This window comes from Aulonocara stuartgranti (genome assembly GCF_965226115.1).
Source record: "Aulonocara stuartgranti genome assembly, chromosome: 18".
NCBI lineage: Eukaryota > Metazoa > Chordata > Actinopteri > Cichliformes > Cichlidae > Aulonocara > Aulonocara stuartgranti.
Genome location: NC_138954.1, coordinates 17,128,346 through 17,155,214, shown reverse-complemented (window position 1 = coordinate 17,155,214; position 26,869 = coordinate 17,128,346). Strand labels below are relative to the sequence as shown.

General features: G+C 42.2%; 1 protein-coding gene across 7 annotated transcripts in view; it reads right to left on the bottom strand.

Moving 5' to 3' along the window:
• The window catches only part of adgrl2b.1 (adhesion G protein-coupled receptor L2b, tandem duplicate 1), a 97,753-nt gene extending 74,675 nt beyond the window's left edge, over positions 1-23,078 (bottom strand). Inside the window, exons 1-2 of one of the 7 annotated variants that reach the window (XM_082512554.1) lie at positions 22,352-23,078; positions 2,115-2,330 (exon numbers count right to left, since the gene is read on the bottom strand). In XM_082512554.1, coding sequence (XP_082368680.1) covers positions 2,115-2,190 — 76 coding nt within the window. In that variant the 5' untranslated portion in view covers positions 2,191-2,330; positions 22,352-23,078. Of the gene's footprint in view, positions 1-2,114; positions 2,331-3,089; positions 3,266-5,429; positions 5,711-22,351 lie in introns of those variants that run through there. The other 6 variants (XM_082512548.1, XM_082512551.1, XM_082512552.1 and 3 more) reach the window with 6 other exon arrangements.
• Positions 23,079-26,869: the final 3,791 nt, after the last annotated feature.

The following is a 26,869-nucleotide window of genomic DNA, read 5'->3' as shown; positions in this document are numbered from 1 at the left end:
TGGTAACTCTGTGTTTGCTGTCTGGGTGGTGAATCAGTGGTTCCTATTGCTTTTTAGCAGCATTCTTTTTGGCCTCTTTTATTAGAGCAGTTAACATTTAACCCTATAACCCCGATCACCATCATCTGTGTTTTTTTAACCCTAATGCCCTCATATGTTTTTGTTTAAGATGAACAAAATGCGAGCCATAAATAGCACAAAAAGGCAGGTGCAGCAAAAATTATGCAAATGAAAACTCATAAATGCAAACTGATATGTCAGCAGGTTCAATAAACAGTCCGTTTTTAGAAAAAAAATAGCATTTCCTGGTAATTATTTCATAGTTCATAGGCTTTTTACAGGGTTAAATTACAGGCAGCTAAACAATAAGCTGAAACATGCAATAAAACTTGATAAAGCTGTGCAGAGCTGCAGATTCAGGAAACAACTCCCTAGTTCCCCCCCCCCCATACACACACACACTGTCATTTTATACATTACTATAATAAAGAAATATGCTGTATATAACTCTAAGTGAATGCCACTTTAAAAAAATAATGCTGTCAATTCCATTTGATTCTGCACGAGTCTGCCCGAAACCGAGCTCAACTGGTGTTTTTTCTTCCCCGCTGGCTGAGAAAGTCAATACCAGTAGAGTGAAAAAAATCACCCTCTTTTCAGGTATGTCATCGAGCATTTCAAAGCAAGGGGAATGTTTTGGGTGAAAATCATAACCTGATTATAGCCTCTCCTGGCGAGGGACAGGAGGTAATTATCAAGTGGAGTTTTGCTTGCAGGAACTCTCAGGGAAACGCAGATCATAAGCCCTGGGATGCAAAACCCTCCGGGCTGCATTGGCTGAAGGTGACTGGCATGTGGATAGAATCAGATATTGTTTTCAGATGAACCTACACACACACGCACGCACGCACACACACACACACACACACATTCCTTTATTGACGGATGGGCAAATATGCATTCTTAGGCCTGAGAGCCCTCACATCAACTGAAACCCAAAACCCGCACTTTCTGCATACCAAAGCAGTATTCCTCTTTAAGAAATTCAACAGGACTATTCAGCTCAGTTTCTAAGCCAGGCCAAATCAGAGGGCTATTCTTCAAGTACCTCAGTAAGACTCTCTTCCATATTATCTAAAATTGCTAATCTACAAAGAAAAAAAAAAAGACTGAAGAGGTAGCCTGCTCTATACTAGACTGCACTGCTACCTTTGTTAATATAAAATAAAAAACTGTACGCTACAACCAGGAATAACATAAAAGTGTAGGGTGTATCTATCACAGAACAAAACAGCAAGAGAGAGAGGGAGAAAAATGAAAGATCCAAATTCAAAAGGAAGCCCCAAAATAATGTGCTTCAGCATCTATGTGTAATCAATGCTTGGCACACGAGCATGCGATTTTGGCTTACTTTGAAACGGGGGAAAAATATAATGATCATCATTAAGCAGACATACCAACATCAGTGGTTTTGATGGGCATGGAACTGATGGGAGTGTTTTGTGACAATACTTGTAATTACAGCCAAATGTACTAATCAAAAGTGAGGGAAGTAACCAAAAAAAATGTCACTGCAGACAATTAAAAACACTGACACATTCCTTCCCAATTCCTCGCTCTGGCACAGAATCAAGTGCCCCGCTTTTGATGGTTCCAAGTACACAGGCTGCTCAGAACAATCTGATTAAGGTGCAAATAAAAAATGCATCAATCCTCTGCGGCTGCAGTGCCTCAAAGTACACTCAAATAATCTGTTACACAGCTCATCCGGCAGAAAAGGTGTCGTTATGAGGCTTTGGGGGAAGGACACACCATTTGAGTTACTGTGGAAGTGAAGAAATGTGTCAGTCAAAGTGTCCGTGCGCTGCCAAGAATATTCAATGAGTTCCATACGAGGTGTTTGAAACACCTTTTTCAAACTTCAAGGGTAAAACCACTGAAGAAGAACTCCGCAACCTTGCTACATAACAGCTCTCCACTTCTCTAGTGTGGCGACAACAATGTGTGGTAATAAATTCAACACATTCATAAGCTGAATAATAAGTGGCTTCTTGAAAGGTTGACTAGCAGCACATTAACGCTACTTTCTGCCGTGCAACTCCATGGTAACTCACCTTGTGAACAGTGAAAGCAAAAGAGAAGGAGCAGGAGGCAGTGAAACACCGGACACCTCCGCAGTGCAGAAGCCATTGTGTTGCTGTATGCAAACGATCCAGGAGCCTGATGGCTAATAGTGCTGGTTCGGCGAGTTGCGGAGGGAGAGCTGAAGGCTGAAGCGACGTCAACGATCAGTAGTTCTTGGAGAAGCCTCGCCAGTCATTTTTTTCCATCTGGAAAAAAAGGGGAGAAAAAAGAGAGGAAGATTGCATAAAAATGGAGGAAGTTGGTGAGATCTATGAGATCATTAGCGCTTCGCTGGTTTAATTGGCGTAATTTCTACAATCTGCATCCTACACCAGTTCATGTGTGAGTTGCTTGTTAAACGCAGTCAAGCAAATATCTAAACACCACAGGAGGAAAAAAAGAGAAGATCCTGACTGCTGTTTGATTGAGCAAACAGAGCATTTCTCTGATTTCAAGTTTCACAGAAATATTCAAACTTTATTCTCAAAACGATTTCGAGAGCAGCGGCATGAAAGCGTGTAGCGCGCCTGATGCTCTGCGCTTATTTAGCACGCGGCGGCATGTTACGACTAAATGTTTACACTGCCTCATTCTCCCACTCGTCCCCGTTCCACCTTCCCCATTTACTCCCAGGATCCCCGCGGGAGAAACCTTGTCACTCCGGCAACACGCTCGCAAAGGACGCCGTTAGAGACACAGCTGCTTTGAGAGCTACTTTTGTCTCCTTCCTTATCGAGGGGTGGCAAAAACAGGCCTTTGTCTGCAAAAGCAGCGAAAGGTTAGAGCCTGAGACAGACTAACACGGCAGACAGATAAGCTGCTTACCAAAGTCAAACACCGAGGATGGGTGAGTTGTGTCATATGTGAAATTACGCACATACACACACAAAAACTCATATGGACTCATTCATGCACAAATGTACAGCAAAGGACGTGGATACGCACACACAGGAACTTCCACACACCTACACAAGCATGCAGGAAGATCTTGTTTATTTCTTGGCGGTTGCCATCTAAGCATCTCCCCACGACATGCACACATATCCACACAAACTTTGCAGCCGTCGCTATGCAAAGGAGAGCGAATGCTTCCTGCTTCTCAACGCCGCTCCTTCAGAGCCACCCGTCAACCGCCCTGATTATTTTATAATGAACCTAAATTTGAGCAGCAGAGCAGTCAGCTCTGATCGCTCTCTGGGCCTCACTAATGCGCCTGGATATTTTTGGCAACACAAAAACCCACAAAACATGGAAAGCTTCCACATTAGCATACTGAGCAATAATTTAAGCCACTATTAGATTCGTTCTATACGTGTCCAAAGCCTGGTGGAGGGATAACAGTTTAACAAAAAAAGCCTCCACCTAGCCTGTTGGAGCCGGATCGTATTTATTTTAATTTGAGGTCATCCTGGCCGAGCAGTTGTGCTGCAGAGTGTGCACCAAGGAAACTCGCACACACACTCACTCGGCTAGCTTATAATTTATCAGTTAAAGTTGGGTGGCTTCGTGGGATTGTGGTTTTATTTGTCTTCCAGTTGTTTACCTGCCAATGGCGCCAAACCAGATCAGGTAAGGGCCACAGTGGAGGGGACTCGCTCTCCTCCATGGGAGAGCTCACACCACGTCTACTCAGGCTTCTCATAATCTCGGATCTTCCACCAGCTCCAATACCGGGCAGAGCATGTGACGTCTTCCACAGCAATTTATCATCCACAAATATGAGTCCTGGGGGCCACGGAGTAACCATAATGGTGGCTGACAGGAGGAGATTGCAAACTGTTGGGGGGTGGAAAGGAGGGGCACCCCCCTGCCCCTATGGCCCGCTGGGCCTGCTGAGCCACTCGGCCCCTCCAGACACCAGGGGGCGAGAGCCCGCCAGGCCTCGTGGCTGAACGCTCGCCCTCACCACCCTGGGGTTCTTTCTCCCGATCAGCCGTCGCCCTGCTGAGTAACATGTCTCCTTTCTCCCTTAAGCTGGTGCAGGACACAGCCATGCTCATCTTCCTAAAAACACAGTTTTGTTTGGTGGGATTTCTGCACTGAATCGGTCCGGACTTGAGATAAAGGGATTAGGCGATTAACACTGAGATGCTTTACACAAGCGCTGACAGACGTATCATAATTTCACATCAGGGGATGCAGCGGGGAAGAGGGGGTTGACGTTTGTCTAAGGGGAAGGGTGGGGGGCTAAGATGATCTCGAGCAGAAAATGATTTTAAGAGGTAAGTGAGGCATCGTTAACCCCTCGGAGATCGTGCCGAGGAATTATGTACACCCACCCCCCACCTCGAAGCCGGGGAATTGAGGTTACTTGTTACTCGGCCAGTGATTTCTGCATAATGATAATCATGCTCCACAGAGGCCGATATGTTAAAAAAAAAGGGAACACAGTTATGACTAACTGTCACCACCTACACTACATCTAATGAGCTCAAAGATATAATATACACCAGGAGACAAATGACACAAAAGTTATTAATTTTCATCTGCGTTTTTAAGCTCCTCTTCCTACAAAAATACAAGGAAATCTATTCCCTGAGGTTTTTTCCCCCCTCTCTCCCTCCCCGTCCTCTATTAACAGTATATCTTTCTGGAAACGAGACAAAAAACTTCACCAATGAAATGAAAAATGCTATGCAAACATTCACGACATCTGTTTTTCTTTTGTCTCTTACACACACACAGTGTGGAGACCCAGGGAGAGAAATCTATCATCAGTTAGGATAATGGAGAAAATCACAGTCCACAGCAAATTTTTCACATCAGCCTGATAGAAATAATAAGCAAGCATTGAAAAAAGGATGGCGAGCAATTAAAACATAATTAAAATAAATGGATGGAAGGAGACAGCCCACATGTCTTCACATGAAATACTAGGCTGTGTGTAACAGCCAGCTGAATGAATGTGAGGCTCCTTTGACAAAGCTTGTATCTGCTTCACTCAAGCTGGAGAGGCGTCCAGTGAAAGAGAGTGGGAGAAGAGGGGGAGTTTGGGAGTTTCTAAGCCGGGAGGGACTAAATAGATGGGAGAGGGAAGAGGAGAGGAGGAGAAGAATGGAAGGGGGAGAAAGAAAGGGGCGGTGGGGTCACCGAGGAGGATTGACAGGCTGTGAGTATGGCCTGACCTCCTGGGTTTGCCTCCAAGTTTTCTCCACAGGCTTAGCGAAGACAAAAATAAAGCCCAGGAATGTTAATTTATTTTCAATTGTCAACGCCGAGAAGAGAGATAAAGAGCGCATACATACATATCAAGTACGAGCGGAACAAAACTAATGCGCAACTCCAAGTGTAAGCTCAAAACCTACAAGTGAAATAGAGCCGCGGCCCTGTAGAGCTGGATCTTCCCAACACAATGATCCGTCTTCCACTCTTTGAATAACTACTAATTTGAAGAACTTTCTGGCCCGCCCCTTTGCCCTACATTCAGGACAAAAAAGAGAAAGGAAAAAAAAGAAAAAGACACACATGTGAGAGGAGAATTTGAAACATCAGAAAATTGTTGATGAGCTAGAAGTGGAAGATGCGAACTACAGGAACTAAGAAAACAGAGCCTCCAGACACTCGTTTTTTTTTCTGTCCTCGGTGCGCCCTGATGTTCCCAAGGAACTCTTTTGTCATGACAGTCCTGTCAGGGCTGCGCTTTCAACCCCTGCAGCGACATGATGTCATTTCCTTGGCTCCACCAGTGATGTAGGGAAGTTGCCGTCAACTGCCAGAAATAGAGACGCGGTGACACCGGGCGCAGTCTGCAGAGCGTGCTTTATCAACACTGCTGATAAGATAAAGCACTGTTAGGATTAACAGGCAGTAAACAGGGGGGTTTACAGCCTCACACAAGGAAACAATTAAAGACACATATCTCAAATAGAGCCGAATCTTCCTTTTTTTGTCTTAAGCTGCCGTTCTGTAAGCACAACAAGAACTTACAGTTTTCAGCTTTACAAATGTTTGTTCTTTTAGGTGTTTTCGGTGAATGCTGTTCGGGGAGTCGGACGTAGAAAAGCGTAAGAGCAGTTTAAGTACTTAAATATGCTTACGTATATTAGTAAACATGGAGCCGCAGCAATAAATAGTAGCAAAATATTCAGATGATCTCTTAATCGTTAAAGCGCTGGTTCCAGATGTGGCTCAAATGTTGACGTTTGCGGGTTTTCGAAATCTTGTTTTGGCTAAACAGATAAGATTTTTGACGATTCGCCCAGACGTAACAGCAAATTTTTTGAGTTATTTTTTTATCTCTAAAAGCGGAGAAAAGGAAATGATAGAGCGGTAGGTTGCTTTGCTTCGTGACGCACAGATGTTGGGAAGTTTGCTTGAATGTTTTGGCAAATGAGTGTGTTTTCACACGCTAATTTTTTGTGAAAATATGTCTTTGCATGAGTTCCCATTAGGCTGCACGTGCTACTTATTCCCTCATAATTACAACAGGCTCAGTGCCCATAAATAATTCATATGTCAACAGGTAATTTTTTTTTAAAGATGGTTTGCAGATGACGAGGTCAAAAACGTTCCTGTAACATGTAAATATGCAAAGCTGCAATTGAAGGCAGCTCCACTTTCTGTCTTGTTTTCTTTTTGGGATAAATGGCTCCAGATTAAAAAGAGACCTTTGTGGATAGCATGCTTTTAAGTAGAAATGGTCGTCGGTGCAGCTCAAAAAGTGCAAACACACACATATACACAAACACACAAAAAGAAAACCTGAAAGGTGCAAAGCTTCACTATTTTATTGAGAGAGCACAACAGTTGGTGTGTTCAGCGGCTCTTGGCCAAAAGATTGAGCCAGTAGATAAGATAGAGTGCCAGCGGGCAAATGGACATGGTGAAACAGAGAGGGGTGAGCAAAGAAGCTTAGCAAAGTGAAGAGAACAAAGAAGACCCGGGCTGAACAGCCAGGTTAGTGTCAAGCAAAATGAAGAGAGGATGGTGTGTAGCTTTCAAAAAGAGCCGTGCGGGGGAGCAGACACTTGGATAAAGGGTAAAAAGTGGAATCTTCTGTTGACGCCGGTAGTTGAAATCACCTGTCAACAAATAATGACAGCTGCCTAAAATAATTACCATCCCCGGTCTGCTTTGTCTGTCAACGATCAAATTAACACCTAACAATTATTTTTACCACAGCTTATGAAATGTCACCGATAAAAAAAAAAAGCTTCCAGTTGAGTCTAACGGTGACGATATTGAAACAAGCAAAAAAAAAAAGAAAAAGTGAGTGATGTGAAGCTGTACACACAAAGAAGAGTGAGGACTTCCAAGTGTCCTGAGTAGATTTAAGATTAGTTCTGTGTTTCTAAAGCGAACAAACAATATCTCAATCGAACAATTTCACTGGGTTTTGATGAATTTGTTTGGAGTATCAAAAGAAAAAAAGGCTGCGAGTAACAGGAGTAACAGAAAATGATGTTTTGCTCCAGTCTGCATGTATATTGCATTGTTTGTTTGGGTCTTCGGGGGACTGTGTGTTTCCACACTGTAATTCTTTAGAAAAATGTGGCTTTGAAAGATTCATTTGAGACAGCGAGCGCTTCTCTTGCTTCTTTCTTCTTAATTAATCTTCATGTTTGAGAAGCTACGGCAGTGCATGTTCAGCATTCTGCTTGATAACCGATTTAAACGACTAATACATTATCAAAATTGTTGGGAGATTCATTTTCTGCCAAGAAAACGGCTTTAATGAGCCATCGCTTCAGCACTGGCTTTATCATCACTGCTGTGACGCTCCCCGATTCCCCCAGTTGACCCCGGATCTGTAAAAGCTACATCATACCACACGTATTTGAAGAGATCAAAGAAAAACAGAGGGAGACAATGACCGAGGTGTCAGTTTTATTCACTGATATCTGGCTACAGGCTACTACTGAGCGCCGTAGCTGTTCCTGCTTGGCACCAAACTGAATAGGCTGACCTCAGAGCAGTTGGTTGAGCAGTAGGGTCGCTGGAGAGGAGCAGAGAGCAGCTTGACACTGACACGAAAAAGAGCGGTTTCTCCTTTCAATCAGTCTCTTCATAAATTTACTGAAGGCCTCACTTCTCACCTCCTCCACGCATAATGCTAGCACTCCGCCCCCCAACCCGTTCGCTCTTTATCCACACACAAACACACCCACACACCTCGTACAGCATTAAAGCTGCATTTCTTTTACGAGGGAAAACGCGATTGGCCTGGCAATATCACCCCCCACCCCTCAACCTAACCTTACTACACACGAGCAGCGCATTCACAACAGATTCATTCACTTTCAGCACGTTTCCACTGGGTGATATGTTGATGTTCACACCTTTTCGCAGGGGGGGGGGAGGTTGCGCACTGACTCGATGTTAAATTTTTACACACTGTAGCTCCATTCAGACTGCATTAGGTTTTAGTAGGATGTTAACCGCTAACACACAACATCTGTGACATTAATGAACAACATGCAGGCGAGGAGTGACGGCGCAATCAGCCTCCAGCTTTGCAAAACTTCATTCATGTGTTGCCATCAAATCGAAATAATCCAGCATTAATTTCCACATCTGACAACAACTTGTTTAAACAACGAGAAAGGAGAAGAAATCCTACATGTGGCCCGAAGTGATCTCAGCTTTGGGGTCTGGGCCAGAACAGACCGAGGGGAGAGGCACGCTATTTTGCAAACTATCTGAGGGTTGTCATTTCGGATATAGGCCCGGCTTAAGGTGTTATCAAGAGTTTATTTCTACTCGCCACTGGTAGGTCAAACCACTAAAAGCCACACAAGTTACTGACACGGCAAGACTCAGATGGGGCTGAAATATACAGACATGCTCCGTTTTAAACGGCATTTAAGTGAACATTTAATCCGTGAGATATTTTAATATAAGAAAAAGAAGCTGCAATTTTAACAGTATGTCTCGGTGTTTTTACATGATAAATGTGTAAAGAGACAGAAAAAGTTCTGGTAGCCTTGCTATTATAAATGGAGGGCAGCTTAGTGCCCAGCATTTATATGTAATATTTTAACTGTGGATCCACTAAAGTAAAACTAGAAAAACTGGCTTTTTTCTGTCATTTCATTGTTTATTACTACTTTGGCATAGTATGAATGGGAATACTGTGGAGTCTTTATCAACAGGAAAAACTGTAAAACCTCAAAACCTATGCAGTCCTCACATTTTCCAAAGCTTTCCAGTGGGCCAGATTTGAATCTTTCCCAGGCTGATTCTGGCCCCTGAACCTTATAGTTGACACCCCAGTAGTAGATGTTACAGTAAAAGAAGCTTTAAAAAAATTCTCTGGCACTGATATGTTTTTTTATTAAGTGAGATGGCACATGTAGGCACATTTAGATATTTAAATACATCTAACATGTTCCTTTACTGCAAATTACTGCATCACTACTTGTTTGGCCAAGCAAAGATAATATAGATTCAGATATAAGCATTTCTATATCAATTTTTATATATATATTATTAAAAAATGTTAATAATAGTATGTTGCTATTGATCAAACGTATGCTTCTGTCTGGTCTTTGATGCCGATCCGTTTTGGCACCTTTTTAAGAGAGAGAATATTTAGAGTAAAATAAAAGAGCAGAGTTCTCAATTTTTTTTTTCCTAGCCTCTACTAGCACATCCTGTCTCGCTAGACTACCGATCAGAGAGCAGGGGTGTAGCCTGACAAGTAAAAGTCAGAGCAAAGGTATTCTCTTCATCTCACTCGGGTTTTCTCAGCTGGACTGTCAAAAAGAAAGGAATCATTTTTGCATTTAAATCAAAGGAAAGACTATAAAAGGGAAAGTGTTTTGACTTTTTTTTAAATGAAAGGAATCATGATTATTGATTATATGTCTACTTTGTCATCTGGCACAGTCGCATTAGTTCATTATTTAGTTTAATTATTACTGAATAAAAAGTTAACTTTGGATTAAACCTCATTTAACATTGATTAAAGTTTCCTCTAATCTGCCAGTGGTGCAGTCCCTCCCTCGCTGTGTTTCACCCACAGAGCTGCTACATTAATGTTCCTCACAGAGCCGGATCTTATTTTTAACACAAGGACATGACACTGTACATCACTCAAACAGGCTGTTATGTCTCTCCTGACATCTTGGTTTACACTTCATGCTCGCTGCATTTTCATACAGATTTTAGAAGCTATTTAAAGTTATATGGATTCTCTCAACTGGGAACAATTTAATGCAGTTCCTGCTTTGCCACAACGAGATCTTCATGGCTCACTACACATACTGTGATGTATCTATCCTTGCGGCCTCATCGCGATCCATGTTTGTCCAATTTAAAGTGCATTTAAAGGGCTTTTTTTGGTCAAAAATTCTGTCTGTTTTGCATAATGTGTGTTTGTTCAGCACATGGTGTGTTTCCCCGCTGTGGGACGTCTGTGAGGTCTCTATTAGATCAGGGTCGTAGAAGTCAGTGACATTCACGGATACACATTGATTTTTTGAGATCATCTTGGAGTTTTTGTTTGTTTGTGTGCTCATGATAGGCAGATTTTTAATCACAAATCAGTTTAAAATCAGGAAATCCATATGTCACAGTCACAAAAAGCTGGTGGTGTTTTCACTACTCGTGTTTGAAAACTGGTTCTTTTTCTTTTCTTTAATGCTCGTGTTAAAAATGCAAAATAAAAAATGAAATAATTATCGGTGTCATTGCCAGGACAGAAAAAATATCAACTTTCTGTGATTCACTCCAGAAGCAAATTCTCTAAAGCGCCTTATTCAATGTAATAACTGAGCTGGGATATATATATATATATATATATTTATATATATTTCTTAGTTATTATGTAAAACACCAAAGTAAAAGTCTGCATTTGTGTGAACCAAGTTAAACAAGAAGTATTTTTGCTCCTTTTGGTTACTGTTTACAGTTTTAAAAGTGACCTTTGAACTCAACTGTGTCTACATTAAAAACTCACTCAAAACCTTTTTTATTCTCAAAGGCTTGCACTTAATAACTATTGTGTGTGTGTGTGTGTGTGTGTGTGTGTGTGTGTGTGTGTGTGTGTGTGTGTGTGTGTGTGTGTAGTATGTATGGTAACTTGTATTTCTTTATTTATTCTTTATTTCTTTATAAAGTCTTTTTTGCTGTTTTTTATTACCTTAAGGCACAGTAGAGCCATTCAGGTTTTTATTTTCTTATCTTTTATGTTAAGCGTAACATATTGAAGTGTACTGTGAATAAAATTGCCATTTCATTTGCAGATATTGTGAAGTCTTCCTACTCCTATTCCAACAAACACCTACACAATTGCTGTTTTCTGAAATTTCTGGAAACAAAGTCCAATAAACGTACATATATATTTTTTCTGATACTATTACACACTCACTAAACCCCTTTTCTGCATTACAGCCTTTATGAAGTGGGTGGAGGGGGGTTATAACAGAAACGTGCTTTTAGCTACATCCGTTTTAGGTAAAAATACAAAAAATGGCAACTCGGTGTAAATCACAATATGACAAGAAATAAATAAAAAATAATAATAATCTAAAGCAATGAGTCACCTGGCAGAGCATTAACAGCAGGTGTTTTATAATCACTTAATTGTGCTTTTTTATACACGAGATTCAGCAAAACAACACACATGAAACATTTAAAGAAACAATAATGTAGTAAGAAAATTATATTAAATTAAAGGATGCTGAGAATAATTGTTAGGCGCAGCACTAATGTACTAATTTAACCCTAAAATAATCTGATTGATTAAAAAAAGAAAAACAGCTTGCAATAATGAATGCGAACAAGCCAAAACTGTCAAACAATTGCGCTGATATTTAATATTACTGATATACTGACCTACTTTCCAGTGCGCACTCACATAATGCAAATCAAGCACCACATGGAATAGTAAATAACCCTTAAGGACTCCTCTTATATAACTGAAGCTCAGTGACTGGAGACATAAAAAATGTGCTGATATGAGAAAATATTAAGACTATAGCGTGAACGTGTATAATTATAGGACTAAAGCCTCTGACTGGGTGAGAATGGAGGGAGGTGGAAACTGACTCCACACTCTTCTCTACAGGGTTTTCCACAATGTTAAAGGAAGTTTATATCCGGTGACAGGGGAAACCATATCAGGAATTTGATTTAATTCATAAAACCGCCGCAACACGGGGAGCAGCAACAGTAGTCCTGTAAAATTGCCTCATACACCTTGGCCATTACACCACTGTGCGGAGTAATCGTCAGACCTAATGAGTCCCACGAGACGGCTGCCAATGCTATTACGGACCCACCGCCATGTTTAACAGTCGACAGCAGACACATACGGGTTTTCTCTGCAGGTAAACTCATTAGATTTCGAGAAAAACATTTAGCACCGTTTTATTTTGTCTGCGTTTCGATGCCAGGTAGCTAAGTGCAAGTTTATGGCTGAGCACTGGATGAAAGCGATTTGTGCCTGTTCGAATCATGGTGTGCAACATGCGAACTTACGGTTTAGACTTTTAAGCTGTTTACTAGTAAATATCTCAGTTTTTGTGCTTTTGTTCACATCTGATAGGAGCCTGTTTAACCTCACTACCACATTTTTTTTTTCCGTCCACGGCACTTTTTATTAAAAGTTTGCTATCTCTTTTTTTTTAGTCCGACTTGAGGATTAGGGCCCGCAGATGGAGCTGTAAACAAAACACTGACATATGACGACCAAGTGTTTTTATTCAATCTGTTAGCAAACAACTGCCTAATTACACATCCAGCAGTTAGAGCCCGGCATTATCATTCATTTGGAGTCGCATTTCTGGCCAATACACCCCTCTCTTTTAGCTCTGCCGTGGTCTCCAAAACTCCCGAGGGAAATATCTGGCTCTTAAGCTGCTAAATGCTCCATTATTGGCTAGTTGCTAAATGTGTCTGTCTGTGGTTTGTTGATGGGCAGGTAGTGTGCGTAGGGTTTTTTTTTTTTTCCTCTTTGGTGAAAAACAACTGTCTGCTGCTGCAGTAAATGACACTATGAGAGCACGGAGAGTGGACCAAAACAGTGAAGTTGCAGGCTGTGAAACCAACACTATAATCTAAAAGATGCTCAACGCTCAGCAAATTGAAGGGATTTCTGAGCACAAGAGCCCACTTTTGTTTTTCATGCAGTCGTTTGAGCCGCTGTGATATGAAATTTTTGATTATTGGATTGTTTTGACCCATGTTTCTTGCGTTTAAATTACTTCACCACAGTTTGGCTTCTTATTTCTTTTAATAGTTTTTAGTTGTCTTTTTTCAAAAATCAGGAAAGACCTTGAAAACAATGCATTATCGCTACACAACCATAACAGTTATGAACAATACCTGGCACAGTGTTGAACATTAATTTTCTTTTCTGTGCCCAGTACCTGCTAATTCAAGTAATGACTGCTCAGACCTGCTACTTTCATGTTCAAATGTGGTGCTTAGTCTCTTTTGAAGCTGACTCATTACTGTATATTCAGCTAAGCGCCATTCATCAGAGAAGCAACTGAAATTTAGTTAGACTTTAATTGAAAAAAGAGCAAAAGAGAAAATTGGGTATGATTGATGGCATGTTAGTTGTGGCGGTGTTTGAGAGAAGCCAGAAAATATGATTAAGTTCACAGACACCCGGCATGTCCCAAAGGGACAGTTTTGGAGCCGGATATTCTTCTGACTCAAGATCTGAATTTTAATCAATGTTGTTTAAAAGAAATAATAATAATGATCATTTCAAACTCCTAGTAATCTCGACTTTGTCTGTTCAAATCTACCATCATTTATTGAAGACTGATTCCTCTGAATTAAAGCACCGATTAGAGAAATCCTTCTGCAGAGATTCAGTATTTCACCCATGCTCAAGCTAATATCTTTTAGCCATATTGCCCACATTCACAACTTGGCTGTATTGAGCTGGAAATGAGCCATGGACTTAATATGCACATACGTGGAGGCCTGGACAGTTTTTGTGCTTGTTTTCTTCACAAATCCTTTTTTTTTTTTTTTTCTCAGTATTGGTTTCTATTAATTTGTCCACCCCCTCTGTCTGTTCCTTTGGAAACAAACTCACAGGCATCAATCTACAGCATTTCCAGTGGGAAATGGAAGCTGGTTGGACTTGTTTTTCTCGTTTTCTTTGTACATAATTGCTTTCTTGTGCTGTTCCTGCCTTCGCTGAGACAGTCTCGGGGTTATTATTCAAGAGTGACTATCGCTGATTGAGCTGTAAACTACTTTAAATTTTCATTGTGAAGACGGACCACCGCAGGTTGACGAATGAATGCAACATGACCTCCAACACATCGAAAAAGACTAACGCAGAGCCTCTAAACAGCTGGATGCGTCTCTAAACTCAGAATAGGATTTCTTGCTTTAAATGCACCAAACCTGCGACGATTTGACAAAAGACAGGCTGCTTTTTAAGGCCAAACTTAAGATTTTTTTGTGGCTGAAAAAAAGCAGACGCTAGAATAAAATCCAAAATGTAGCTTCAAGCACAATGCTGCAGATTTCTGCTTGCTAAATTATACGCTTTACCGGTATTTCCACCAGTTCGTCCTGCTCGCTCCATTGTAATGCAAACACGAGGCCCAGTTGAGAGGAGAGAGAATGAATTGGGACAATGATGAAAGTGCGAGCTATAAGAATCAGGACAGCTGTCAGGTTGTGCGGGTGTACAATTAATGGCTGAGGACTGATTTTACTAGAATGCAGCTACGTTTTCAGTAGAGACAGACACAGAGAAGAGCTCTGTGTGTGCAGCAGGTTACACAGTTTGCCATTAAGGGTCAAATGAACAGCTCAGACCTCACTTTCACCAAAAAACTAATTAAGACTCAAGGCTGTGTGGTTTCTGCCTCCAAGAGCATTCATAAATACTGTTTACACTGCCTTGGAGCAGATATGTACCAAAACCTTGAGTGTTTATAGCCACATTTATCAAATTTGAAACTGTGAGAGGACACAAGGACTTCACATTTGGTAAGAGCCTGCTAAAACCATCCGTTAAAGAACTGATCATTATCTTCGTTTTGTATATTATCCCGTCTATGTTATTCGTTTATCCATCTGTGTGACATCTTCTTATTGCCTGATTTGTCCAATCAAAAGTCCAAAGCCCAAAACACATCGAATTATCTCTGATTACAAGCGAGAGAAAAGCCAAAAACATCCAGCCAGAAACCAAAGAATGCTTTGTGTTTTTACTTCTCTGGGATAATCAATCAGTTATCACTTTTTATTTGACCGCCTAATCAATTAATCAACTCGTTTCTGCAGCCTTACCCGGGTTACAAACTTTATTTGTCCGCTTTTCTCTCCTGACATCACATCCTGTGTTGACACATGTACTAAACTTGAAGCATGTGTTTCTGCAAAAAAGGAAAGAAATCGCAAAAGGCAGACTTCTGTGTGTATCCTTGCAAACAAAAAATACGCGGCCACCACATCACTTTTCAATGCTTCAAAAAAACAAAAAAAAAACAAAGAAAAGGCTTCAGTCGATGCAACGCTTTTCTCTGCTGCCAAATTTCCCTTGTGCTGTGGCTTAGCCCAACAGTAGCGTAAAGGATGCATGCTTCTTTTATTTTATTTTCAGCCCCCTGCCTCCGTTTTTCTTTTCCTCCCTCCAGTACATCATTCCTCTGGGTGTTTGTGCGGTGTCCCTTAGTTACCGGATAAGAGACCCAGCAGCTCAGAGAGTTAAAAGCCTGCCCTGTCCCACTCATACGAACAAGACCATCAATAATTCACCCTCATCGGGAAGCATTATCTAACAGCCTTATAAAAATTTCAAGGTTGTGGGTGACAACATGGAACCAGTGAAGAAAGTGCTCCGTAAGAGAGCACTCCAGGTGCCAACAATGTGGGCAACAGATATGTTCAACTAAAGGCAGAGGTACACTCGTCTGCACTATCATGTAAGCCAGTCCCGCAAGGTTGATTTAACCGTTACACGGAAAACACAGAGGTCCCTCTGAAATAAAGGACAGCCACCGCATATCTCCTCTTGTCTCCACCGTGTGTGTGTGTGAGTGTGTTAGTGTGGCACAGAGGTGGAAGCGTTTGCTCGGCTGTATTAACGCCCAGGCTCATTCTCATTGACAGTGAAATCCCTCTAAGCCTAGATCAATTACATCCAGCTCTGCTGTAATTAAAATGTCCTAACAAAGGTCTTAGGAGCACAGGACAGAAACCTACCCATTCAAAATAAGCTCGGTCCAATCTATAGCAATAACCCCAAGAAAATAGTTTAAAGCTTCCTTTGGTGATAAGCACATGCACAAAGTGTCCACGCACGGCTGCTGCTCGGCTCAAAACAACCCCAGTTTATCCTTTAATGAGATCAAGATATGATTTAAGATGTGAAAAGCACACGGGCTCGCATTAAGCACAGTTAGCAGTAATATTTTTAATCATTGCAAGTACATAGTATAAAATACTAATTAATCCATGAAATAAAAAGCTAAAACAAACCCGTGCACGTGCTTGTTTGGTAGCCCCAACTACTAAGACAACTAATTATTTGTTCTCTTAAGTACATCTGATGCTTGACTATGCTCTGCTGAGAAATGACAGAATGCTTATGAGTCTCCTAATTAAAACTCAGCAGTGGAGTGATTAGCAATCACAACTCCACTCTTCAAATATCAAGATCTGGTTTGCTTGGCTGATCAACAACAGGCTTCCTTCTCTCACTGCAACCCTGAGAGCCTGCAGCCCCTCTCAGTGTGTATTAAGGAGGCTTTTGAAATGTCGGAAATCAGCAAGAAAGGGCTCAGCTGAATTTTGAGTTTTATATTGCTCTTCTTCTCTCTTTTTTTGCCAGAATGCCATTTGCATTTCTTTTTCCTTCTTTCTTTCTGTCTCTTTTTTAATATTGACTGCCAGCAATCACAAAATAGATTACACACTGACGGTGATGAACGCCTAAATGTTTTTGGTTTCACAAGCTAATTCATCATGCTACGAAACCCGAGTAAGAAGAAAAACATCAATAACATCACTTATGGTAACCAGTTAAATTAAACTTGAAAGCTGCTCCCTCATTGTGCCGATGAGGGGACTGTTCCTGACACGGAGAGCGCAAGATGGCTGACTGCACTGACACATTGTGAAAGCACGCCTCGCAATCCTAGGTAATAGATTCTCTTTGCTGTGCGACTCCCACCACTCCTCATCTTCTGTGACAACGCCTGCCAATCAAAGCCCGAGGAACATTCAAGGGCTTTGACAATATCTCCTCACCTTGAAAATACATTGGCTTCATCACAAGGCACCGAGTGACACCAAGTAGGCATCAAATAGCCATTAGACATGGGAGACAAAGAGCCGGCGCACTACAGGTGATCCCGTGCCTCTCTCCTCTTATTTTTCTTTTCTTTTTTTCACCCAATGTAGCAAAACAGCTCCTTGAAAAATTGGCATTCAAAGTATTCTTTCTGTACATAAAGACACAACAAGAACAAATGCCAGCAATACCGTGGGAGGTGACATTTAAGAGTTGGACAGAAAATGCACTGCATGAGAGCACTAACGGTGGAAGCGTTTTTATGATCATTTGAAGGAATCTGCAGCAAAATTGAAGGAAGTGAAAGAACCCCAATATTATGTTCAATTTAGCTTTGTAATACACTAAGTAGCTTCTCGGGAAGCAAATGCTCCTGTGATGTTTGTGCGAAAGCACTTAATAGCAGAATTCGTGCTGTCCATCACGCGCGGAGGCCATGACGATTACTCATTTGGAAAATAAAACATGGGTGTGGGTGTATACCTGGTCCGATCTCTTTGAGGAATAACGATGTTACCCCACATCAGCTGACTCATTTCCATTTTTATGTGATTCATGAATACCATGAAGGATGAACAAGGAGATCTTTCTGCAGTGAAGCATGGCCTGAGCTTCAATTTCTGGGATAATTATATGATACTATTTAGGAATTTGAAGAAGAGAGAAGCGCTTCCTCGGCTCAAGACAGATGACCTGTCAGATACACCTAATACCAACACAAAGCCTTCAGCCTTTAATCTGCACACTTCCTGTGACCTATACTGTGGCAGAACCAAATAAAGAACCCTATCTTCGTATCCCCCTGAGACAGAGCAGTGTCCTAATATGCTAATGCCAGCCAGTGTTGGAGAAGAAGCTCTGAGGGCTGCCCAGACAGCACAGGTCAGTGCTAATCTTCTGATATATGGAGCTTAAAGACCTGGGACACATCCATCACATGCCGCTGACGGCTCCCCTACTGGGCGAGATCTGCACACTCCAAAGGGTTAACACACACCCCAAAGAGACCTCTGACGATCCATCACTCAAGAACCGGTCTCTGTTTGAGCAGAGTCCCCTAACAACACAGAGGAGGTAGCTTTCTCCGCGGTGAGCGCATCTACAGCCAGCGTGACTACTAGACCTAAGCGCCAAGCCTCTGTTGATCATTAAACATCCATTTTTAAACCAGTGGGGGAAAGTTAACTGTCATTTTAAACGCAGGAGGTGGTAGTATGGGAGAGAATTTTTCTCCCTCAGATCTCAGCGAAAAGGAGCGAGACCATATATCTATCCATCGGGTTAACTACCCTAACACATAATCATTCGTTCCAGTCATCTGTCTCTTTATTTTTGAGGCGAGCCACAAAATGGCTATGATAGGATTCTGCAGCGAGTGAGAAACTCACCCCGAAGCACTTTGTTAAATAAACAAAATGCCCTTTGCTTTCTTCTTTTTAAGCCCACACTCCTCTGTTGTGCATTTTCCTCCCTCCTTCTGGCTAACAGGCAAGAGTACCGCTTCAATGTGAGCATCACCGGTAAATATCAGGTTTGGTGTCAGCCCCTAAGATTCAGACACTACTCTCCAGACCTGAGACCATTTTGCAGCAACACTCAGCCAGGACAAAATCCATCTTAGAAGGAGCACTGATGTCAAATCCCTCCACTGATAGCAACCTCAACAGAGCAGAATGCATGTACTTCTCCTCTTCAGCAGCTTTTTAATAATTTGAAGAACCGGGCTCGGCTCAGCACACCGCAGCATGGTTTCTTCCCCACTCTTGTTTCTTTCCTGACTCACCAAACTCACCACAGTTGCTGCTGCCCTGTCCTCCTACACATACACAATGAAGGCAGCCCTGCTCTCTGAGCTTTGTCAGAAGCCATTGTAGACAACACAGGAGTAAGTCAGTCCTAACAGGGAAGGAGAATTCAACCATTCATGAGAAAAGCATCTAAAGTGTGCTTCTCCACTAAAATGAATATAATCCCACCTGCGCCCCTCTCAGACCTTCTTCCTGTCCATTTGTTTGTCCAACTTTTTCGCAGCGAGCCAGTCAGAGGAACAGAACAAGTCAGCTGTCAAACCCGCCTGCCGTGAGTGAAGATGGCAGGTGAAGTCTTGCTTTATCCACCTCCGCCCCCCCACCTCCTCAGCCTTCTCTATCCTACTCTTTGGTTCAACACGGAAAAGTGGCCTCCTACTCTCGCCTCTTTCACAAGTTTTGTGATCATATTTTGTCCAAACATAGGAAGGAGAGGAAGCAGCGAGGTCTCTCCTCTTGAAGGTTGGGAAGTGGTTGGCTCATGTTATTACCCAGGAGCAGGATGACCACGAAGGGGCCACCGACCCCTACCGCGCTTCCAATGGCATTTCCATTCCCTGTCTCTGTGTAATAACATCTCACACACTGCACTTTCTTTCACTATTAACCTATGCTGATCCTATTTTCAAAGTAAGGGCACGCACAAAGCATAGAAATGGCTTTTTTTTCCCCGTGTCTCTCCTTCTTTGCAGTGCAAACGTGCGAGTGTTTATTTTCATCTACTTAACCTGCCTAAAATTGCTGTGAACATTAGGCCACGTATCCTCACACAAAGGGAGGAGAAGGGAAAGGGGGGGGAAAAAGACGAATCCATCAAAATAAACAGCGTCTTGCCGCATTCCTTCTCTGACAAACAACAGCTGCACAGAATTGGAAATAAATATTATCTCTGCGACAAGAAAAACAACACCGCTAGGTTCTCGAGAGTCGTACACAAAGCTTGAACGCTCCGTGTCATTACATCTACGCTCGCTCGGTTTTGGAATTAAACCATTTAATTTGTCAGAAAGCGACTGAAAGCAAATTGATTTTGGAGCCTTTTTAGATGCAGGCCGCGGTGACCAAAACGGCAGTGAAAAACAAGCAAACATATTTTCAGCAACTTCTGTTCTTTTCTTTTTTTCCCCAATCGCCATGATTGCTCTGATGGTGTCCCATTCTCCTAAAGAGGTTGAAACACAGATCTTTGTTCCTGGTCTACGCTCGCCCCGAGAAATACTGAGCGAAAATGTTTTAACAGGCAAAATCTTTTTTAACATGACCACGTCTCTGAACGGCGTCCAAAATTTCCGCTAAATACGCGGCTTTTGGTGTTAAGCTTACGGCCAGCAAGTTCTCCCAATCCACACTAAATCTGTTTCCAAGACAAACACTTGCCTCTCGCACACACACATAAACCATGACCAACTGCAGTGTCCAGCAATCCTGTCACTAGCTTCCACCAGCAACAGCAGCAGCAGCAATTCTCTATCAGAACAAAACTGCTTAGAGGAAGGGGGCTGGTAGCTCAAGTTCTCCCTATTGAAATGCAGACACTTTGATATGGAAATTGGCAGTTACAAAAACCCGCTAGAATTCACACTAGCATGCACTGAAACCATTTGCGCAATGTGAGATGAGATGGCACTTCCTCCCAAGAAAACACAAGACAAATGGACTAAACCAGCATGTCTGGGGTGGGCGAGAGATGGAGTGGAGGTAGAGACAGGGTAGAGGGAGGCAACAGACCATTTGTCCCCCTCCTCCTCCTCCCTTCCCCTCCTTCTCCTTGAATTCCTACCATTCACTGTCCAAGCACTTGTTTCAAGACACAGACCCCCCCACCCCCCGAACTGAGGCATTTTTTTTTAAGCGCAACATCTATATTCAACAGTAAAGCCTCCTATCGGCAGGGGAGGAAGTGACCTTTTCATCTTCAGCAATCACTGATGGGTACGTCAGTATTAACCAGACGCTCTGAGCATCATCCCAGCCGAGGGAGACTTTTTTTTTTGTCTTTGACCGACACGACACAAAAAAACTTATCCGCCACGGCCCCAAAATATGCCTGGATTTGTCTGGTGGCGAGACAATTAGTCACACTGTGCATATAGCTTATATAATGCTGCAGTTTTTCCTTTCGCTTTTTCCCCCCCTTTGTAGTTCGTGACTGAATTGTGAATTTTGTCAGGTTTCTTTTAAGGCCAGCTCATCCATACTTTTCTGCATGAAGCTGTTATATAAGCATATGAAAGGGAAGCTCTCAGTTTCCCCAACTTAGCTTATATAATGTTGCACCACCATCCTGATCTGGTATAGACAGTATGGATTATGTGCAAACGTTATTTAACCTTCCCACGTCTGCCCAGCACAGTCATGCTCTCCTCTGGCTTCTTGCTTTAGTCTGTGCCTCCCTATCTCTAAAAGCTTCACGTGAGATTGGGAGATGGTGCCTGTAAAAACTGTGTGTGTGTGTGTGTGTGTGTGTGTGTGTGTGTGTGTGTGTGTGTGTGTGTGTACGTGAGAGACAGAGAGTGTGAGTGTGTTTGTGAGTGTGTCCCATCATCACACATGGCTGACTCTGGTCTGTGAATTATACATGCCCTGTGAAATGATCTTATTTTATAGCCGCAAAATGGAGAAGTAAATGGAGACAGTAACTGACATCCAACTACTTAGCTCCTGGTGTCCTGGACTGGGTGGAGATGTTTGTGTGAGCGCTCTCTTTTTTTTTAAATATCACTCTTGAATATCCTATAAATATAAATCAACTTCTCTTTGTTTTTTCCTTATGAAGAAAAACAGGCTTCAGCTTCATGCTAAGGGATTTTCTTGTCATGTGTGAATCTTGATTAAAAGAAAATCCCATTTGTAATGTGAAAACCCAAGAACTGTCATAGAATAATCGTTTTTTAAAAAAAGCACCTCTCAGTGGGCATTTAAGGTAAATTACATGGGATTATATATACATCTCAGTAACTAAGCAACTTCACATTAATTTAAAGTCTGGATGCGAAAGCCACCTAAAAATAACGTCGCCTATACTCTGGGCTTTATATTGATCCCATCACCACAGTTTTAAACTACCGGAGGAGCCCGTGGGCCCGTTTTCTGACATTTGCCTTATCCTATCCTGGGAGTGTAAATAAATGGTATTGATTCAGCAAGACATAACCCAGCATCTCCCCTGAAAGACTCAAAACATCCGCTTTTAAAGGCTACTTACAGAGGGTATACGCCGTGCCAAAATACGGATCCCGGCGCGGAATGTGAATCTCAGATCAACACCAGGAGCCCCCTTCTTCTTCTTCTCCGTCTCTCCCTTCTTTTCTTTTTCAGAAGAGGCCCCCAGAAACTAAACAGCGGGTCGCACAAAGACGGCTGGGGTTCGGCTGCATGCTCCACTTTCCTCACAGTGGAAGAGAAAGGTGGGGTTTCCCGTGCCAGGTATCTATTCTTCTTCCAGCCAACGCGCCCGGGACCGGACGAATAGCTCCATGGCGAAGGGTCTGTTCAAAAGTAATGATCGTTACTCCCCCGCCTCCTCCTCCTCCTCTTGTGCATGCACCCAGGCTCCTTCCGACGGGAGCGCTACGGATAGACTGCATAAAAAAAGGGATCACTTCAAGGAGACTGAGTTGCGCCCCAGTCTCGTTTAAAAAAATCAAACTCCGAGCTCTGCTCCCGCACTGCTAAGTCTTTCTTAAAGTCTCCAGCGGTCGGGTTCGCAGATAAAGCACGGAGGGGGCTAATAGGACTTCTTCAGGCTGGTTTTCAGTGCGTTCCCTCGGTTGTTCCCTCTGCGCCTTATCCACACGCCGTGCAGACAGTCGGAGCTACAGCCGGACTGGAGGCAAACAAGGCGAGGAGAAACGGCTCACCGGTCCCCTGCTCTGCAGCAGCTGGCTGTTGAGGAAAGCGCGCAAAACCTGGAGCGGATCGCCAGGGAGCGCGCGGATTAGGATCCTAATGCCAATTATGACCGCGCGCATTAAGGCTAATATTAAACATTTATCTCCCGGGTGTTCAGATTTTATGCATGCGTTAAAGCGCGAGCGTGTTCTGCTGTTTTTGCTCCGGCTTGTGAAGATGGACTTTTTAACAATCCACGAAGCGCAATATTTTAATCAGCATTCCCCGGTGTAATCAGGAGAAAGGAAGCAAAAAAGCAAAAGAAAAGTGCAAGACCATTCATTACCAAAATCCACCTTATTCCAGGCATATAAATACGATACTATTTTTAACCCTATTAGAATTTCAGTATTGTGGGCAGTAGTTTTCACCTGGATCATTAGTATTAATAAAAACAGCACAACAACACAGGATAATGAGGCCGGAGCAAGAATTGTTCTAACTGAATCAGGCCAAAGACTGGAAAAAAAAGCAGAATAAGAAACCTTTAAATAGAAGCAGTCAAAAAGAGAAAAATACTGACCACTGACCACCAATGTTACCCCTCAGTCTCCTAGCAGGCACACCTATGGTACTGATTTCAAAATCCTAGGTCGCCTTGTTCTCAAGTCACCGCATTCCCAAGATTTTCAGAAAACTTAGTCTACCTTCAGCTCAAGTTCACTGATATCTGAACTTGGCCAAGACTTTTAGTAGCTACATCTGTGGTATCAATTTGAGAATCGTATGTCCCCTTGTTCTCGAGTTCATGCTTTCACAGTTGAAGGGTAAAAATCAGTTTCTGTACTTCTTCTCTCCTCTTTTAGCTATCATACTCAAGTGTAGACTAGTAAACTACTACAAACCAGTTCCTGGAGCTAACTCATTTAATCATGATATCTAATTAAACAGGGACAGAGTGCATCTACTGAATAAGCAAAGTGTGCTCAAATATGACCAGTTTGCATCATGGAAGAAGAAAAAAATCCAGCAAAAACTACCAAAACTACCAGCGTATACAGTGATATTCAGTCACTACTTCAGAGCAGATGTTGTGCAAACATTCAATATCCATCCATATGCTCGTGGAAAGAAACTGCAGCGTACAGTTCCTCCCTTTAATCTTGTCGACACAGAAAGAAGATGCTCATTTGAAACCTCGGATAATAGAGTAATGCCGCTAATGATAACATCTTCAGGGACGTATTCAAATACATTTAATTTCATTTAGAGTCCATTACGAAATGTCACATGGTAAATTCTGCTCTGAACTCATGCAGTTTGTTTTATGTGACAAAGGATTCCCAAGTTTCACACTTCAAATGTAATATAGATTAGATTAGATAGAACTTTATTAATCCCTCGGGTGGGTTCCTCTGGGAAATTCGATTTCCAAAAAAGCACAGCACCGACAGAAGTTACAGAGTTACAGAATATTATATATATATATATATATATATATATATATATATATATATATATATATATATATATATATATATATATATATATATATATATATACACACACACACACACATATATATAAATACAGAGACAATATAAATAAAATATACGAAGGGGATAAATAGAATAAATAGGAATAAAAATAAAAATACAAGTGAATTGCACATTTCAAGTATTGAGTCTATTGCACCGTTGACTATTTACAAAAGTATTGCACAAGGTATTGCACAGTGAGGTGAAGAGGCACTACAGCTTAGTTGTTCCCCCCTCCTTTGTCCTCCTGTTTCCCCTCCCTCTCCCCTCCAGGGAGGAGTTAAACAGTCCGATGGCGTGTGGGACAAAGGAGTTTTTAAGTCTGTTAGTTCTTGTCTTTGGGAGAAGCAACCTGTCACTGAACAGACTCTTCTGGTTGTTAATGGCCGTGTGCAGAGGATGCCCAGCATTGTTCATAATGTCCAGCAGTTTCTTTAATGTCCTTTTCTCTGCCACTGTCACCAGAGTGTCCAGCTTCATGCCGACCACAGAGCTAGCCCTCCTGATCAGTTTCTCCAGCCTGGATGAGTCCTTCTTTGCTGTGCTGCTCCCCCAGCACACCACAGCATAGAAAAGTACTCCAGCAACCATATATGCGTATCTTTAATACGTATCATATGGAGCATTTAGGCATATGCTCAGCAGGCCCTCTGCTGGGCCAAAACACCAGAGGTCTTACGTCAATAATCTTTAGAGCATTGATCTCTGGTGTCCTGTGGCGTGGGGCACCTGGGTCCTTGCATGCTGCAGTTTGTAGGGTGGGGTCACTAAGGATTGGGTGTGTTCTGTTGCATCTCACAGATGCAAAATCCAGTTGAGATCTGGGTAAAGCTCTTTGTCATGTTCTTAAAGCAGGTCCTAAGCAGGTTTTTATGGTGTGGATGGGCACAATTTAGTCTCAGGCCTGATTTGGAAATCTACGTCGTAACTTACAACGTAACCAGAAACCCCTTTTAAACCTACGCCGTAACCTTCCACATAACCTGACGTGCACCTCCAGAGAACTGTAACGACACGTCAGGTTGACACAGTCCACAACGACTGAATGGAGTGGAAGGTTAGGCAAGGGGTTAAAAGAGGTTTCCAGTTACGTCATAAGTTACGATGTAGATTTCCTGCGAGTCTAAATCACAGTTTAGATGAGGCTGCAGCCTACTGGGAGTGCCACTGGCTGCATGAATGTTAAGTGCACGTAAAAGTAACAGGCACATAAATGCAAGAACCTAGCAGAACATTGCTTTGTAATGAAATGATCAGAGTTATTACATTACGGTTTTAATTGAATCTCCTCCCCGCTTTAATGTTGTGGCAGTGAGAACAGTCATGAGAAAAAGAAAGGACTCTATGAAGTCCTAAGTTTGCCCTTACTGCTTGACTTGGAATTAAGTGAGGGTGTGCTAATCAAATTCAGTTGATGAACAGATCATCAGTAAGTGTGCGCACATCTATAAAAACAGAAGTTTTGGGAATTTGCAGGACTAGTGTGTTAACACAATGCCACAGTCTTCCCAGGAGTGGATGTCCCAGCAAATTCACCTCTGGGTCAGAATGTGCGATCAGAGAAACTGCAAAAAGAAAAACAAGAGCTACAACTCAGCATGTTAAATGTTAAAGTTCATGACAGTACAGTCGGAAAACGACTGAAAAAGCATGACTTGTTTGAAAGGGTTACCAGCAGAAAGCCTTTTGTCTCTAAAAAGAACATTGTGGCATGGCTTAGTTTGAAAAGTTGTATCTGAACAAACCGCAAGACCTCTGGAACAATGTACTTTGGACAGATGAGATGAGATCAAAGATCATAATGCACAGCACGAACACCTCATACCAGCTGTGAAGCACGGTGGAGGAGGCGTGATGATTTCGACTTGTTTTGCAGCCATAGTACCTGGGCACCTGCCAGTCACCGAGTCAACCATGAACTCCTCTGCATGGCAAAATATTCCAGCGATTAGTTCAAGTTATTGCTGTCAAATGTGGTTCTACAAGCTACCAAATCATGGACGCTCCTTAGTTTTTCAAAGGGCTGCAGAAATTCCTCTGAAAACTTTTCTCCACTTTGACTTTACACTAGCTTCAAATGTGCAAATGCAAAAGTCCATACTGGTGTGTTGTTTTCCACAAATACAAATCATGTGTATTTCACATTTTTGAAAACAGTGTTAACTGCATATTATCTTGTACTGTGACAGCTTGGCAACCTGTCCAGGGTGAACCTCACCTATCAGCCTATGGCAGTGGGGTTAGGCTCCTGCCGCCCACAACCCTAAATTGATAAAGAACGTGGATGTTTGTTTGATTTCCATTCATCTCTGTACAGCACATAATCAAATAACGACTGGCCCTTGACAGTAACA